This window comes from Myripristis murdjan, chromosome 24 (genome assembly GCF_902150065.1).
Source record: "Myripristis murdjan chromosome 24, fMyrMur1.1, whole genome shotgun sequence".
Classification (NCBI taxonomy): domain Eukaryota; kingdom Metazoa; phylum Chordata; class Actinopteri; order Holocentriformes; family Holocentridae; genus Myripristis; species Myripristis murdjan.
In genome coordinates, this window is record NC_044003.1 from 30,377,800 (window position 1) to 30,394,827 (window position 17,028).

At 40.8% G+C, this 17,028-nt stretch overlaps 1 protein-coding gene and 1 long non-coding RNA gene across 3 annotated transcripts; one reads left to right on the forward strand and one right to left on the reverse strand.

Moving 5' to 3' along the window:
* Positions 1-414: 414 nt before the first annotated feature.
* LOC115355685 (phospholipase ABHD3-like) lies at positions 415-11,097 on the reverse strand. Of its 2 annotated transcripts, none has more exons than XM_030046533.1 (9): positions 11,001-11,097; positions 8,808-8,968; positions 7,717-7,899; positions 5,349-5,394; positions 3,546-3,658; positions 3,141-3,314; positions 2,326-2,374; positions 2,023-2,188; positions 415-1,791 (listed from the first exon to the last, which is right to left on the reverse strand). In XM_030046533.1, exons 1-9 carry the CDS (start codon positions 11,013-11,015, stop codon positions 1,595-1,597), a joined length of 1,104 nt encoding a protein of 367 aa, XP_029902393.1. In that variant the 5' UTR covers positions 11,016-11,097; the 3' UTR covers positions 415-1,594. The 2 variants fall into 2 exon arrangements, with proteins under 2 accessions (XP_029902393.1, XP_029902394.1); XM_030046534.1 differs by lacking the exon at positions 11,001-11,097 and adding an exon at positions 10,677-10,977.
* LOC115355686 (uncharacterized) lies at positions 10,258-12,049 on the forward strand. Its single transcript, XR_003927898.1, has 3 exons — positions 10,258-10,404; positions 10,593-10,741; positions 11,860-12,049. It is a non-coding gene; the product is annotated as an uncharacterized LOC115355686 (long non-coding RNA).
* Positions 12,050-17,028: the final 4,979 nt, after the last annotated feature.

Below are 17,028 nucleotides of genomic sequence, written 5' to 3' on the forward strand. Positions count from 1 at the left end.
CTGAACAATCCGCCATTAGTGTGTATTGCATCCGAAATTCCGACTTCAAAGTGCAATTGAGGAAAAACATAAAGTCGGAGCGCCTTGAAAATCAACACACTGCTTTTTTTCCACAAGAGGCACGTTTTTCATATTTGGTGCATGGACGCAGGTCAAAAGTTCTGCGCCTCAGAGCCTTGGGAAGTTTTGGCCATTAATTTCGGATGGCCGAAATTTTCCATAAAATAGGAATTTCGAGAATTCCGTGAGTCGGAATGCTTATAAAAGTAGTAGCACACTTCTCCCAATCGGGCTGCACATTTTTCCAATTCATTGTGTGGGCCTAAAACAAAAGCTGTAGGAGGAGTTATGGGCCATAAAATGTACAGAATAATAAAGAAAGAAAGAAAGAAAAAAAGAAAGAAAGAAAGAAAGAAAGAAATAGTAGGAAGAACGTGAGTGTGCAAGCTGCCAGCTTGCTCACTAAAAAAAAAGAGGGAGCAAAAATGGGAGAGCCCTAAGACATGCAGGTCACATGAGTTGGTCATATTCCAACTGTTTTGACAGATACTGTGATTGCAATGTGATTCACAATTTCCATGAGACAGATAAATGATGCATCTTAATTTTCATTGTCACTTAAATAAACTGGCCCACAATTTGTAGGCCAGGGCACCACAATACTTCACTTGACACACATTTTACTTCTATCAAAAAATATCACCTCCTGCAGTTTAGACATTGTGACTTTGATAATATGTTGATTAATTGTTCAGCCCTTCTCTAAATTGCCAAAGGCCAGTCTGTCCAGGGTTTTCTCTGCCTTCCACCCAGTGCATGTTGGGATGGGCTCAAGCCACACATACACCTGATGAGGAATAAGTTGGTATAGAGAATAGATGGATGCTACCCAGAATGGGCCTTTGTAGCTGTGATGACAGCACTCTGATGTAGGTCTGTGCGATATAATGACATATATCGTGGGATGAGAGAAAAATGTCTTTCAGTGGTGATTTTCCTCTATCGTCTCTATCACTATAGTCATCTTGAATGCAAAATTACTACAAAGAGTAATCATGATGCATGTGGTTAATTTGGAGACATTTTTTTCATCAAATTTGTTTGATATGTATTTTTATCAAAATATGAAATGATCCATTTCGTGACAGAAGTTTTAGTCCATCACACAGCCCTACTCTGATGAGAGACTGGTGCAGGGAAACGATTTTGATTAAAAATGACATTGTATATAGATATAAGGCATCAGCTTGTGATTACCTTGAATACAGGGAAAACAACTTCAACAGCTTGATTCTACTGTGTTATAATGTCTCTAACTGGTCAGTGAATGAGAGCCTGAGATGATGAAGAGGTAGATCGACAGAGTTGCAGTGCAATCAAGAGGTTACATGTCAGGCTGGTCACTTCATGTGTAGACACAGAGGAGATGCTACAATCTGTGAGTAGGAAAACTGATAAGCTGGAAAAAACTGTTTTTCTAATTTTGTTTCTGATGTAGCACCAAGGACTCCACCTTCTCTGTTGCTCCTGGCAGTGATTTGGACAGGTTCAGAATACGGCGAGGGTGATGAGGGTGTGAAAGATGATTGGCCCTTCATTCCTGTTTGATGCTGCAGGCCCTCTTCAGGTCTCCTGGGTGTTCAAAAACTGCTTCGATGTACTGGCCTATCAAGCGGTCCATGTAGCCCTCACCCCGGGGGAAAATGCCCTCCAAAAAGCCTATATGCCCGCCGTGGGCTGTCACCAACAGGGCAACATTAGGCAGGTGTTTGGCTAGGGCCAACGGGAAGGCTGGGTGGTGGGAAATATATAAACAAAGGTGTAGAAATTTAGTGAGATGAAGAAGAAAATGAGTGTATAAAGCACAAGTGACAGAAGAAACTCCATAGCATAAAGAGTTAATACTGAGCACAGAAAATGTGAACATTTCCTTCTTTAATACTCAATTTTAGGAAAATGCATTTGAAACTGTTAGATATTCTACGATTAATCACACCACCCTCTTATGTACTGAGTACTAACCATGTTTGGGAGAGAAGGGGTCGTCCGCAGCATTGAGGCACAGGATGGGCACGGCTGTCCTGGGGAGCTTGTAGTCTGGGCTTGCATCATAATAGTAGTCCAGACAAGATTTGTAACCAAACAGCACAGATGTGTAGCGTTCGTCAAACTCATGGATACTTCGCGCCTAGAAGGGATGAACCGACAATAGGATGGATTGAGAGCAATAACAAACACACCAAGGTAAAGCGACCTTAAAAGCTATATCTGGCAGTAGTGTGAAACTAAACCTGCTGCTGCAGAAAACTGAAGAAGAGGCCCTACCTTCATCACGTAATCAATGTCCACCACTTTCTCCAGCATCTTCCTGTGCCTGTGACAAACAGATTTCAAAATTAAGTCCACATCTTCTATTTATTGAACTAAATTGAGCAATTAAAGGATAGGTTCTGAACATTTGTACCATGGCTGCATTAAAATTCTGATTCCCATCATTTTAAAGTGTACACAAGCTCACCACTAGCTTTGGGTGATGACAAATAAGCCACCTGGCTCAAGCTTCTTGCTAACACAACATACTCAGATATGACAATACCAAGCCAAAGCCATTTAAGCAAAATAATAATAATAATAATAATAATAATAATAATAATAAATTTTATTTAGCCTTCATAATAGACAGTTGCCTTGTATAAATCCACACCGTTCTGCTGTCTGCTGGCTCAGCCAAGTTTTACTACCGACAACTTTTCAAACTGCTTTCTGTTATGCTCTGCAGAGGTTCACAAATGTCTGGGTTGTGCTGTAAAAACAGGTTATAAACAGTAACAATCAATAGTTACTTAAAAGTTGGTCTCAATAAAAACAAAAAAAAAGTTGTAACATGGGATTGTATTGTGAGGTTCTTGTTCTCAAAAAGACATTTTTGAAAAAAATGCCTTTTCAGAAGATGAAAATGTTGCCATACTGGTCCGCACTGCAGTCCAGCCAACAGAGTGCTAAATGCTAAAGCTAGTGGTGAGCTTCTACCATGTGGAATAAATGTGGGAATCAACATTTTATAATGCCCTGTGTTGAAACATACTGAACCTTTCCTTTAAGATGAAGAGACAGTCATAGTGAACATTCACTCATCTGACCTGTTGACAGCTTGACACAGGTTGACTGTGAGGTGTCGGTTGAAGAGCAGCCAGTTGATTGGTTGCTCCAGAGAGGCTGTGGACTCCACTGTATTCCAGGCGACAGACAACGTGATGCCGGCCACCAGTCCTGACTCGCTGCCTTTCCGGGCCAGATAGTTCAACAGCAACATGCTGGTGAGAGAAGAAACCGGGACAAACGACAGATGTGCCAAGTGACAGCAATATAAACAAAAGGGTTAAGATAATAAAATGAGAAAGAAGAAAAAGGCTAAGCACTGAGAGGGATTTGGCAGAGCAACAGAGACGAGAATGCAACACACAGACCATAAAGTAATTATTAACATTCACCCTGACATGAGACATTGAGGTTGTTGTTAACCATTACACAGAGCACCAACTCACCCTCCCAGAGACACACCAGCACCCAGTAAAGGGGCTTGTGGGAAGAGCTCTTTAACATGGAGGACCACACGCTCAAGATCTGAGGTATTGGCAGCGCAGAAGGTCAGGGGAGTCTGAGGAGGACAGAAGGACAGAGATGGAAACAATGTTCCACATGAGACTGCACAGCCAACTTCTCTCACTGTACTCATATATATTAGTTTCAGTTATATCTGGGAAGAATGATAGCATTTAATAGTTCTTGGCACTCAAAAGTAGCCTCTGTTTCTTGTTTCTCAGGCTCCCAATCATTGGGCTGGAATGATGGTCAGAGTACCGTAATTTCCGGACTATTGAGCGCACCTGAATATAAGCCGCACCAACTAAATTTAAAAAGAAAAAAGAATTTGTACATATATAGGCCGCACCTCTTTATAAGCCGCAGGTGTCCACGTTGTAACATAAGATATTTACACAGAAAGATGGTACACAGAAATTTTTTTTTTTTTTTTTAACTTAAATAAATGCTTTTTTCCGAGCAGCGCCTGTAACACGGCAGTACAGCGACAGTAAAACGGCAGTAACACGGCTGGTTAAAAAAATAACCAGCCTACCAGCCGTAGGCCTTTTGCCTACCAGAAAAGTCATTGATCGCTATCTTCATCTTCCTCCTGCGCACTAAAACCACTGAAGTCCTCTTCTTCAGTGTCGGAATTGAATAGCCTCAGAATGACTTCGTCACACACTTTCTCAGTCTCTCTTTCGTTGTCGCTCTCAATGTCACTTTCGTCTCGAGGCGAATTTGTGCTTGTGCTGTCCTGTTCATCACGCAACTTAAAACCTGCAACATATGCATTTCTTCGTGTGTTTTCCATGATGAGGGTGTGTGCATCTATAGTGTGCATGATGCGCAAAATGACTGTTCAAAACACAATCAAACTAGCGTCTTCCTCGGCGCATCATCTCTTCCACCTGTCTGTCTTGCTCTTGCGCTTCCTGCTAGAGCGCCCCCTGGAGGCCGTTAGCCCGTAAAAATCTATAGATTAGCCGCATCGTTGTTTAAGCCGCAGGGTTCAAAGCGTGTGAAAAAAGTAGCGGCTTATAGTCCGGAAATTACGGTAAATACAGAAATACATCAATTTGCATGGTGTATGTCAAGATGTCCTGTCTTTGACAGACTTTTAAATGTTTTGGATTGTCCTCCTGGCAGCACGATGGCAGCATGTTAGCCTAAATTAACACACTTTATAAGCTTAACAATTCATTATCAGCACATAACATATTTCTACATTGAGATGTATCACATGATAAAAGTTTTGTTTCTTTTGCCATCTCTATTTTGGTAAATTCATCAATATAATAGTCATTAAAATAATCAACTACCTGAAAACACAATTGTTAATCGAGTCATAAAACAGTCATTAGGTGCAGCCCCACTCTGTCAATGAAAGACCTAATTCTTAAAGTGAGAGTTTGGGGTCTTGCCTATATAGTGGTATTTACTACTCCACAGCAGTGTAACACATCTGATCTGTTGCAGCGCTGCACACCCAGTGCAGGCTGGAAAGAGCGTCAAAAATTAACGTCATGCCCCAACGTGTGTCGATGTGTATCCTTCAGAACATTTTTTTTAACTTAGAAAGGGATTAATCCTACTGACTCCCTCCATACTGGCTGAGCAAATTTGCACAATGAGTGAATGAAGTGGAGTAGCATCACAATCAGAAACAAACTCAGATTGCTTGTCGTTAGCGTAAAATAAACAGAAGGCAAAGAAAATGTTGGTGCTGTGTGACTGACCCATAGGCTGACAATTCAACTCACCAGTAGCTCCTCCCCTCCAAAGCCCCTATTGTTGAAGACCACACATCTGGGAGGGAAAAACATACATGTATAACAAAGGACAATAATTTAGGGTTTTCCATTTCGGTCAAAGAGAGCCCTGGTCCTGGCATTGTGCACATTGCCTCACTGGAAACACTCTGCTCCACTTAAATGAAACAGAAGTTTTATTAATGTCATTAGTAACATCTGTGTTTACCTGCTGTTTCACACCAAAGTGACCGCTGTGAAAAAGGTTTATTTATGAAGTAAACCCTTGGAATGTTTAAATGTGAAACTTAATATTTATCACTTCCATAAGTTAAATGGAAGAGCATTTTTTAACTAGAAAAGTGCAGTTTCTGGGGAAACTGCATGGGCAAGCTGGAGGAGTGACAGTGGTGCTTGGGAGAGAATCTCCTGAAAGTAGTGGTCAAACAAATCCTTTTTCCTCAATGACAGTAAGTCTGAGCAGAAAATAAAAGGTATCATGAGAAAGGTAAGGCTTTGGGCTTTCAAACTGTGCAAAAATGATTTTTCAACTCCCAAAAATAAGTGTGTGTTTCTCCTTCTCTCCACAGATTTAATGGGAGACTATGGGGGAGAGAGCTGGCACTCCTGCCTCGTTAAGTGTCAGCGTTTAAAAAGTTGAAGCTACTTTGCTTTTGTATTTACATTTTTCAAAGAAAAACTAGTTTTCCTACTACCTTACCTAAATTTATGCATGTGGAGTGAAAATTGTGGCCAGGATAGCAAGTTTAAGACAAAATTTGTAGACGATTTTCCAGGGCTGCTGCACTCTAGCTGTAATGTCACTCACTCTAGCACTCCGAACATTCCGCCATTAGTGTGTACTGCGTCCAAATTTCGGCTTCAAACTGGAATTGCGGAAAAACGGAAAGTCGGAGCGCCATGAAAATCGACACAACGCTTCTTCTCCTCAAGACGCACGTTTCTTGTATTTGGTGTGTGGACGCAGGTCAAAAGCTCTGCGCTTCAGAGCCTTGGGAAGTGTTGGCCATTCATTTCGGATGGCCAAAATTTTCCATAAAATTGGAATTTCGAGAATTACGTGAGTCGGAATGCTTATAAAAGTAGTAGCACACTTCTCCCAATCGGGCCGCACATTTTTCCAATTCATTGTGTGGGCCTAAAACGAAAGCTGTAGGAGGCGTTATGTGCCAAAAAATGTACGGAATAAGAAAGAAAGAAAGTAAAATAGTAGGAAGAACATGAGTGTGCAAGCTGCCAGCTTGACCACTAATTATACAAAAGCACAGAATTTTTAAGGCACTGATTCCTCCGACTTGTAAAAGGTTTGAGACATCAGTTTGGCACCTTCATGACAAAATTTGTTTTTTTATGTGTATATAGTAAATGTTAAATGTGGCACTAGTAGGTGTCAGTTGGACATCTGAATGATAAATATTTATAAACAGTTCATGTACATGTGGTTGTATTCAATTTGAGCAATTTGAAAAATGAGTAAAGAAGAAGGAGTAAATAAATGCGTCTCTTGCTCCTTTTCAAGCATGCATTACATATATATTTTTGGTTAAGGGTAAAGGATAACTAATTGTTTCTAACATGTCTGAAATAAACTCATTCAACTGAGACAAAAACTTCAGGTGGTTTTATTTTTTTCCTCATTAAATTAGTGGGTTCTTTTTGTATTTTGCATGCTTGTGTTTGTATTGATGCTGTATTTAATTCAAATCAATGCATTTATTGTCACTAGAGAGTGTACAACAAAATTAAGTTTCTCCAGTGGATTATGTAAAAACACACACCTGAAAGATTATAATAAATAAGGAGAAGTATTAAACAGCAGCAACAACAAAAAACAAACAAAGAACATACACATACTGGAATTAGTATGTGGTCAGTTATTAGAGTTAAGTTCTCTGATGGCACTTGGATGAAAATCAGAGGTAAAGTTTGTCCATCTGTTCTTTTCCAAACTGGTCAGGGGTTGTGGTTTCATTCATCTGTTTCTGACATTTTTGTCTCTTCTTTATTTGTTGATGAATATGTCCTTATATTTCAACATCATTTTTGTCAACAAAGGTTCATTTTTGTTTAGTTTTAGTCTAACTTCCACCACTGGAAAAAGCGCTGGTGATAAATATGTTTTATTACTTTTTAATATTATTGCATTATTATTATTTATTTCTTTTAGTCAACAAAATGAACACTGCTATGAAAACAACAGCAGCAGCCATATCATCTCATCAATTATTTCTTTGTAAGTATGAACTGATCCAGAGTCATATATGTGATTTGAGTGTAACCGCAATCCAAGCACTGAGTAATTATCTTCTCTGCACACACAGATAAAGCACAGACCAAGGTGCATTGGGAAATGGCTGACCTGTATCCTCGCCGGGTTGCCTGGCTAATGGCATGGAGCACATAGGGCTGCTGACTGTTCCCCGTCAGGCCCGGCAGGATCAGCACAGTGGGGCGAGTGGAGGATTCTGGGTAGGCCGCACTGGCCCCATTGTCCACCCAGTCTAGAGAGATCTGGCCTCCATCAGCTGTACGGATCAGCTCACTGCTTGGGCGGAGGGTGTGAAGGGAGGGGAAAGCAGACACAGAGAAAGAGAAAAAAAGGATTAGAAAGAAAGACAAGAGGGTCATACATGAAGCACTGTACTTGGAAAATGGCTAGGGAATTCATATTATTAATACCAAAACTTACAATCGGTTCATCATAAAATGTACAACTTCATCTTAGAGCTTGTTTGGTGAATAATGGGGTTATACTAAGGGTTGACAAATATTGATTTTTCAGGGCTGATGCCAATTATAACATTGACATGTTTATTATATGAATATAAAGTAATTAAACAGGCCACTTTGCTACTTACTAAATTTTATTGACTGTTCCAAATACACTACTGCTGTTTCAATCACTTTTCAAATTCAAAATCACATTACTGTATAATTCAAATACAGTACAGTGTATAAAATATACCATAAAACTCCCAAAACCTCTCGAGCTAATATTTAACTTTTTCCCCTCTGTATATATTTCACTTTACTCAGAAACCGAAAAAATATTGATAAAACACAACAACTGTCATTATAATTATTAAAATGATATATTTAAATACTCAACTCAGCAATGCTGATTGCCATCAGCCATGTCATTGGAAACACTGCCCCGCACACTCACTTTTCTTCTGCTCTCTTTCAGATGGAGAGGCAGCGTCTGACTGGTTTCATAGTGGTCATCAAAATTCGTCATTCAAATTTAAGATACCGATTACCGAAAAATTCTGAATATCAGTCACAGTAATTAGTGAGGTCCAATAAATTGACAACCCCTAATTTCCACAACATATAGCTATCATTTAAGCTATGTAGCTAGTATTTTATTAAAACAAAGATAATTAGATGACTGTCCAGCAAACGGAATCTAACAGGACAGAAGATCTTGTGCAACAGCTGTGATCCTACTTGCGATAGCTGACAGAGGGTCTGGATTTGATGAAGGCTTGGACCAGGGTTTGTAGCCGGCCTCCCCAGCACCAGGGAGTGGGACAGTAACGCTCAGCCACCACAGGGCAGTGCTTTTGCAGGAACGTGCGGAAGGCATTGCTGCACACCAGGACTGGTGTCTGAGAGACAAGAGACAGAGGAGAAGTGAGAGGGGTGACAGAATTAGCATATGTGACATGAAAGAATGCTAAAAAAACAAGTTGAGTGAGTGTGAGGGGGTAAGAGCAGCCAGTGTGGGAGATGGAGATGTCACATGTGTGTTTAAGTGTGTAGTGCTGTGACAAACAGTGTGCAAGTGAACAAAACAACCAATATCCACTGTAAGACTGGGCAATAGACTGACATTATGTCTACATCATGATATGAGGCTACAAATCATCCCTACTTTGGATTCATAATGTTGTGATATAAGTGTTGTGTTTTCCTAGTTGTTTTACAATAAAGGGCTGTCATTATCTGAACTCACTAAGGCACTATCACGATATTGTACGCACAATAATGATGGTATTATAGAGGTCGACCAGTTAATCAGCTGGCCCATTAATAAGTACAAATACAATGTTTTACAAACTATCAGTATCATGGCTCAGATCGTGGCCAATGGCTGACAGGTAAAAAGTAAAATGAGTAGCCCCTACCCTCTAACCCCTACACAAAAATTACTTGTCCTTCGGCAAAAGGGCCATGAATAACTAACTAAATGTTTAACATACAAATAAACATATAAATAAAATGATAGTTTATGTGCTGTACACGATAATGGAATAATCTTATTCAATTCAGTTTAATTAATTTAACTGTGCCAAAGTCCAAGATAAAATAGTTAAATTATCTGCCCTTTCCTGCCCTGAACAATAGTTATTATATCAGCCTTCAAAAATCCACTGCTGGTCAGTTTCTAGTATTATGATACAGCTGATGCTGTGATATAACCGTAAGATAACCAGCTATGATAGATAAAGGTATCTGTAACTGACGAAGAAAACTTTGAATGGAAAAGACAACATCATTTTCCGTTAAGGAGGAAACAGTTGTGTTTCTCAGTGCTTTAACACACAGAGAGACTCCAACATGCACATGACAGAGCAGTTCCAGATAAAATACCTCAAGGCAGGGAACAAATATGCCTCATAGGAACTCAAACGTGCCCTCTGTGCAAAGTAAGTTTAAATTCAGATATGTAGGAAGCATCTTAATGTAGTGCATTATCGATTTATTATCCCACCCCTTGTCAATATATTCACATTTTCATTGATAATTAACAACCTTTTGTGTATAAATGTCTTGTGAAAGCACCAAAAGACTTTTTTTAAAGCAGCTATTTTGACATGAAGTAGCACTGGTGTTACTAATGACAATAATTAAGAGTTCATAACATTTCAGTTCAGCAGAGCCCTTCCACTGAACCAGAATGCACAATTAGGACCCTGGTTGTTACACCTGCATGGAAATGTCATTAGTAACACCTGTGTTTAACTGCTGTGGAAAAGGTCTATTAGTCTGTTAGTGTCTGGACACACCGCCACAAAATCGCTACTGAGAAATTCGGTCAAAGGTATCGAGTTATTTGCTGCCGCTCATATCAGTGAGCCATAGTTCATAGCAAACAATAGAAACAACCGATGTTAAAGACGTCGTTACTTTATCTGATAGTATGAGCCTGTCTAACACTATGTGGCAACAAAGAGACTTAAGGAGACACTTTCCGTTCTTGATCATTATCACCTGCCCACTTAAAACTAGATAAAACCTGGATCCAGGACCAGCAGGACAGAACAAAGTTCCGGAAAACCCAGAGCCAAGCGGCTGGTGTCTCCGCGGACTGACCTGGACCTTGCGGCCCCACAGATACCACACTGCGGCGGTGAATGTGCAGACAGCCACCGTACAAGGTCTGGATATACACTCCAAACACGTTTTCCATAGCTCCCACGATGTTAAAAACATAATAATGAGTAGCTCAAAATGAATTTGGCTGCCTGTCAAGACGGAATACCCTGATACTTTGTGGCTTATTAAAATAACCGGCAATTAGCCGCATCGAGCTAATGTTAGCTAACGTAGTGAGCTTGCTGGCTAGCGTAATGTAACCGACACCGCGGACATAAGACGGGTTATGACAGCTGAGGTTTCTGATAAACTTCAACCTGCCTTGGTAAGCAGCATCTAAAGAGGTGATTGTCAGCCACTCCTCCTCCAGCGTATCTCCTCAGCCTTCGTAATTATGACCTGCAGTCATGTTCCTTTAGCGAAATGAGCAGCGGCGGTGTTTTCTAGGAAACCGCTGCCCGGGTTGTGTGCAGCTAGTCAAAGATCGTCGTGTTTGCAGAGGCATCACTCAACAGTAAAAAGAAAACTGGTCAAGCCCTGAGCGATTCCATCAAAATATTGATCAGTTTTTAACGCCAAAACAACTTTTCCCCAAATCATATGTGGTATTTTAAGTCCGGATATTAATGCTTTTCCCTGCAACGATCTCACGTCAGTGGGCGATAAGTTTATAAATGTTTGAAGTCCATTACCCAATAAATGGATAATTTTCAGACATATATTTCTTCATAGTGGCAGTGAAGAATGGAGATGGTATGTTCGTCTAATTATTGGCGAGTTCAACTTTCTGCCAACAGAATGTTTCTTGGTGCTGAGGAGACTTCGCATTTTAATCTGATGTTTTGATTCTGTACCCAGTACCTGAAGTTAATTTGGTGAAACAGAGCTAATCCATGGGGTATTCATTAAATCAGCTGCGATTTATACAGATGATTTTTTTTTTTTTTTTCCCAAAACAAATCTTTCCTTGCCTAGCGCATGCAGAACAATGCAGTAACACTTTAATTTGGTCCAAACAAACCTTATATGGAAAAAAGAAAACCTACAACAGCATCTCACAGGCTACCTGTCATTTTGCAAACTGCAGTATCTGGAAATAGAGGCTGAGTGAGAACTCTTTCTTTTTTAAACTCTCAGGTCTAACCAGCTTTGCATGTTCTTCTGCTCTATTTTCTGGCAGACTTGATGCAGCGACGGAGTGTTACTGCCCTCCTCCGGTTACTGTAAATGTCAAGCTGACCTTCATGTTTTCATTCATACTAACTCTAAACCCCCCCTGTGGATCAACGCCGGTGGCTCAATCAGTCAATTATCCACGTGAGAAAATGCATAAACACCAATACACCACTATACCAATAATAAAAACTCTTAGCTCCTACACCAGCATAACCTTTATTCCAAAGAAAAATCAAGCAAGCATGAAAGCCCTACCAGCACAAGTTCAGTACAGGAATAATTTGACTAAACTTAGTCATTCCAAATCACAGACAAAAGAAAGATCCAACCACATGGCTTCCACTGTTGGAAATGGAAGAGAGGAAGGGGGCAGGAGACCAGCACACACAACACACAAATATTGATTTGAATATTTGATTTGATTCAACATTATCTGAAAAACAGACAGTATAATATGGGCCCCTTAATAAACAAACAAACAAACTACCTAACTAACAATTGCACTAAGGTGAAGAAATGGTCTCTCTGAATAATAATAATGAGATCCTAACATTGGGGAAACGTGATGATGGTTACTTGGGGTGTATTCAACTACGTTATGATACGTAACGCTGTGTAACGTTGTCTTAAGCCTCCGCGACTTAAACGTTAGTGCTCCATTATGGCTTCCAAGTCGCTATATTAGTGCAGCCTTTGTTTAAAATGTTGCCCATCATTTGAGGAGGTAAAAGCACATGTATGTGGTAAGTATGATGATAAATCAGACATAGTTTATTGTTTTTCTCAACAATATGGCAACTTTTATTCAACTTAAAACTCATTTGTGTAGGCCTATGGTACAAATCTTGGAAACAATGTTTAACAACTGTTTTTTTCATAGTGGACATTGAATGTATTGCAGTACCCCTATAATTAATGATCCATGTAAAGCAGGGGTGTCAAACTCGTGCCATGGGGGGCCAAGAGGCTGCAGGTTTTCATTCCAACCAAAAACTCCACCAGGTGAAAACCTGGAATGAAAACCTGCAGCCTGTTGGCCTTCCATGGCACGAGTTTGACACCTGTGATGTAAAGTAACGTCCTGTTCAGACAGTTTTTGGGCTACAATCGCGAGGAGAATGGCCTCGGCTTCCATACTTACAACACTTGCGTAATGCAACAGGTTGTTCAGAACTTTATCGTTTCTGTTAGCTTGACGTTACATACCGGTACGTCTGCGCTGAATACACCGCTGTTTTAAGTGATGATGCTGCAGCACGGCAGCCTGAATTTTACATTTCATCCAAGCACACGCTTGTTAAAACAACTATGATGAGTAAATGATTTGTATTTGTATTTGCTGTAATCATTTATCATCATCATAGTGAACCCTAAAATCACCAGGATTTCCTTGTTACCGAATCCCTTTGCAAAGTAGAAGCTGATGAGGTCTTCAGCTGCAGGCGTAAAGCACAGCAAGCAGCAGCATCTGCAGTGTGTGTCTGATCCAACCTTTAAAAGTCAAGTGATGGGTCCTTGGCTAAAAGGTCAATTAAAAAAATAATAATAATTAATATTTATAGTTTTCTGATTTAATAATCACTGAATCTTCGATTTTTCCCCATAGATTTCATGTCTTCTAATATTACGCCTCCTCTACAGCTCTGCAATTTTTTTGTTCCTACAATAGTCCTAATATACTGTCGTTTCAATGATTTACTTCTCACTTTTACAACATTACTTCTACTTCTTGGCTGCTTGGGTTAAATATCAGCATGATATGGAGTTACTCCTACTTGAATAGCAGTTTCTACTGCTTTTTCAACCACTGCTCCCCTGTCTTAAGCGCACGCACTCAAGAAGGCGTGCCTGTACACACGCGCGCGCGCACACACACACATACACACACACACACACACACACACACACACACACACACAAAGAACTGATTGGCGGCCACAGGCCGCCACTCAATCAGGCCTGGACCAAGTACTTGGTCCCTCCTCCATCTGCCACAGTGGGCGGGTGTCCCACAAAGCCTTCATCGGACAGAGAAAGCACAAAGAGAGAGTTTGATCCAGGTTCCACACTGATCCAGTGAGCTGCGATGCCAGCAAGTGTGCAAGTTTGTTGGTTCAGCCCGGACCAACTATTTGGTCATGGGCCGCCACTCAATCGGGCCAGGACCAAATGCTTGGTCCCTCCTCCAGGTCCCATGGTGGGCGGGTGTCCCTCTAAGTCTTCATCGGAAAGAGAAAGCACAAACGGTGAGTTTGGCTCAGGTCCCACACTGATCATACGAGCGGCGATGCCAGCAAGTGCACAAGTTTGTTGGTTTGCAGCTGTGATGCCCAGGGGTCCAACAAACGTGCACAAATACTTGGTCCCTCCTCCAGCTCTCCCCGGGGACAAGTGTCCCACAGAGCCATCATCGGAAGGAGAAAGCACAGGTGTGGGAGTTTGTTGCTTCAGGCCGGGCATCGCAGCTTGATCCAACGAGCTGCGATGCCCAGGCATCCAACAAGTGAGCAAGTTTGTTGCTTCAGGCCAGGCATGGCAGCTTTATCCAGCTGCGATGCCCGGGTCTCCAACAGACTTGCACAGATACTCGGTCCCCACAGAGCCTTCATCGGTTATTTAAAGGCAGAATGAGCAGGATTTCCACAAAAAATGTGCAGACTTATACAAAAATAATCCCTTGTCTAAATCATCACTTCTGAGGCACTAACAGTGTGTGTTGGTGTGTGTGTCTGCAGAGACACTGCCCTCTGCCTGGATTTTCTTGTTTTGCTGAACTCGGGACTCTTCTGGGCATCAATCTTTGGGCAGTGGGTGTTTAGGCTCCAGCCAATCACAGCTTACAGTGTTAGATCAACAGCACCACGTCCAATAGGAGGCAATGAAAATCCCAAACATGGATGGAAATGTAGCGAGGCGAAACACCAAGCAGACAAAGCTCGACCCACGATGAGAGTGAATCTGGGGTTGGCCTTCAGCTGCTGGTGAGCACTGAGGGAGAGGATGAGGATGAAGAGTGATGTTCTGTTGACCTGTTTTCTGTTGGACAGGGAAGTGCCCGTTACATTTTGGGCTGTCATGTCATGACGTTGCCATCCAAGGAAACAAGAATTTGCTGTTGATGGTTAGCTTTGCCACGGCAGAAGGGCCAACTTTGAATGTAGTGTTACCAACTGCAATTGACAAATCCTACTCATTCTGCCTTTATGATTAGGGTTTGGATTGGTTAAGGTCGAGTTTAGAACAAAATGGCGGCAACCGCCTAGAAATGCCCTAGCAACCATCAGGAACAACATAGCAACTGCCTAACAGCACATTAGATACCATCAGGAACACCATAGCAACCGCCCAGCAATGCCGTAGCAACCATCAGGAAGACCATAGCAACCACCTAGCAACCACCCAGAACATCATAGCAACTACCTAGCAATGCCTTGGCAACCATCAGCAACACCATAACAACTGCCTAGCAACGCCATAGCCACCCAAAACACCATAGCAGCTGCCCACAGACATCCTAGTGGCCACTCAAAAGATGATAACAACTGCCTGGAAAATACCCAAACCACAGTAACTGCCTTTTAGCCAGCAAACAACCCTACACAACCTACAAACAACATAGGGCTCGCGGTGACCACATGGCCACACGGTCGGCAACGGTGGCAGCCAAGTCTAGTTAGTTTTATTGTGTTGTACAGTTAATTCCAGTTCACTACCATTGTATAGATGTTGACATGTCAATGTTTTTCCCACAAAGTGCAGTTTTCCTTTTCAAGCTCATCAGCTGACTTGAACTGAAGGTTGTCTGCAGGACTCCACATTCATCATCGGGGAAAGTACTTTACTACTAAAATTTCTGTATTAAATACTTTACATGTTATAGTCATATTACTCAAAATATTACTCTGAATAATGCAGGCATTATTCAAAGCTGATATTTTATCAGTTTTGACTATTTTTTGCATGTTAATGTTTATCTTGGGAAACCAAAGAGTGAGCCATGTTGGGACAACATGAAACATGGAAAAAGAATATTACTTGATCATAATCCTCATGTTGTCTCACTTAATGAAATGCATTTAAAACAGAATGAAGTCACTGATATACAGGCTTATACCTGGTTTGGACACAAGCCAACAACACACATAAAGGCAGCTCAAGGATCTGGGGGAGATGGCCTTCTAGTTTACAATAAACTGTTTGAAGTTTATTGCCTTACAGTGAATAAACCTGAGTGGAGATTTCAATAGTTTTTTGTTTGTTTGTTTTGTTTTATTTTGTTTTTTGAATATGCAATATTGCAATGTCATGTTGTAATGAAATGAAATGTCATGAAAGGTTTGACCACTGCAGTGTGCTTTTGGGGTCTTGTAAACCCATGAGGGTTTGGCACTTTGTGTGCATGATGCAAGAATAATAATAATAATAATAATAATAATGATAATGATAATGATAATGATAATAATAATGATAATAATAATAATCATCATCATCATCATCATCATTATTATCATCGTCATAGTTGTTTTGTCATTTCGATCACTTATTACAGCCTAAATTGGAAATATAACTTACCGGTAAATATCTCCAACTTAGTTGCCTAGCTGTAACAGTCACTGGAGATGTGTGGTTTTATATCTGTTTAGTGTTAGATGTCTATCATTCAGTGAGGGCTGGAAGGGAAACATGATCTGGTGAACAGCTCAAGGCATCACTGACACAGGACGTCCCCGCTGATGTAGAAGACACTCTTCACCAACTCACCTCTTCAGAACTTCCCCAACACACTAGAATCTAAACTGGATTAGTTTTTATTAGAGCTCGTTAGAGTCCAGTCTCCCTCACTTTCCTCCACCTGCACATTGTTGTGGTCAGTCCATCTGCTGGACGTTGATCCACTGTCAGGAGTCCACTGATTTGGGCCTCTTTTATCATTTGTCAAACTGTTTTGTTTGTTTGTTGTTGTTTAGTTTTTCATGAATGAATCAGTTACTGTTCATCACAGGGTTGTTGTTGTTTTGATTGTTTATTTTGTTTTTGTTGTTTTGAATTGTTCTTATTCAGAGGAATTCTTCTCTCATACTGAACAACTTAACAATAATTAGTTCTTAGTTCTTGAAGAAGTCACATGCTACAAAAACACACAGCTATACAGTGATCTTGACTATAAATCTCA

Excerpts from the sequence above, each read along its gene's own strand:
- LOC115355685 (XM_030046534.1), bottom strand. The coding sequence starts at position 10,796 with ATGTTTTTAACATCGTGGGAGCTATGGAAAACGTGTTTGGAGTGTATA. Across the intron at positions 2,189-2,325 it reads ACATTGATTACGTGATGAAG|GCGCGAAGTATCCATGAGTT; the intron begins GTAGGGCCTCTT and ends CATCCCTTCTAG. Across the intron at positions 1,792-2,022 it reads CCCCTTCTCTCCCAAACATG|CCTTCCCGTTGGCCCTAGCC; the intron begins GTTAGTACTCAG and ends CCCACCACCCAG.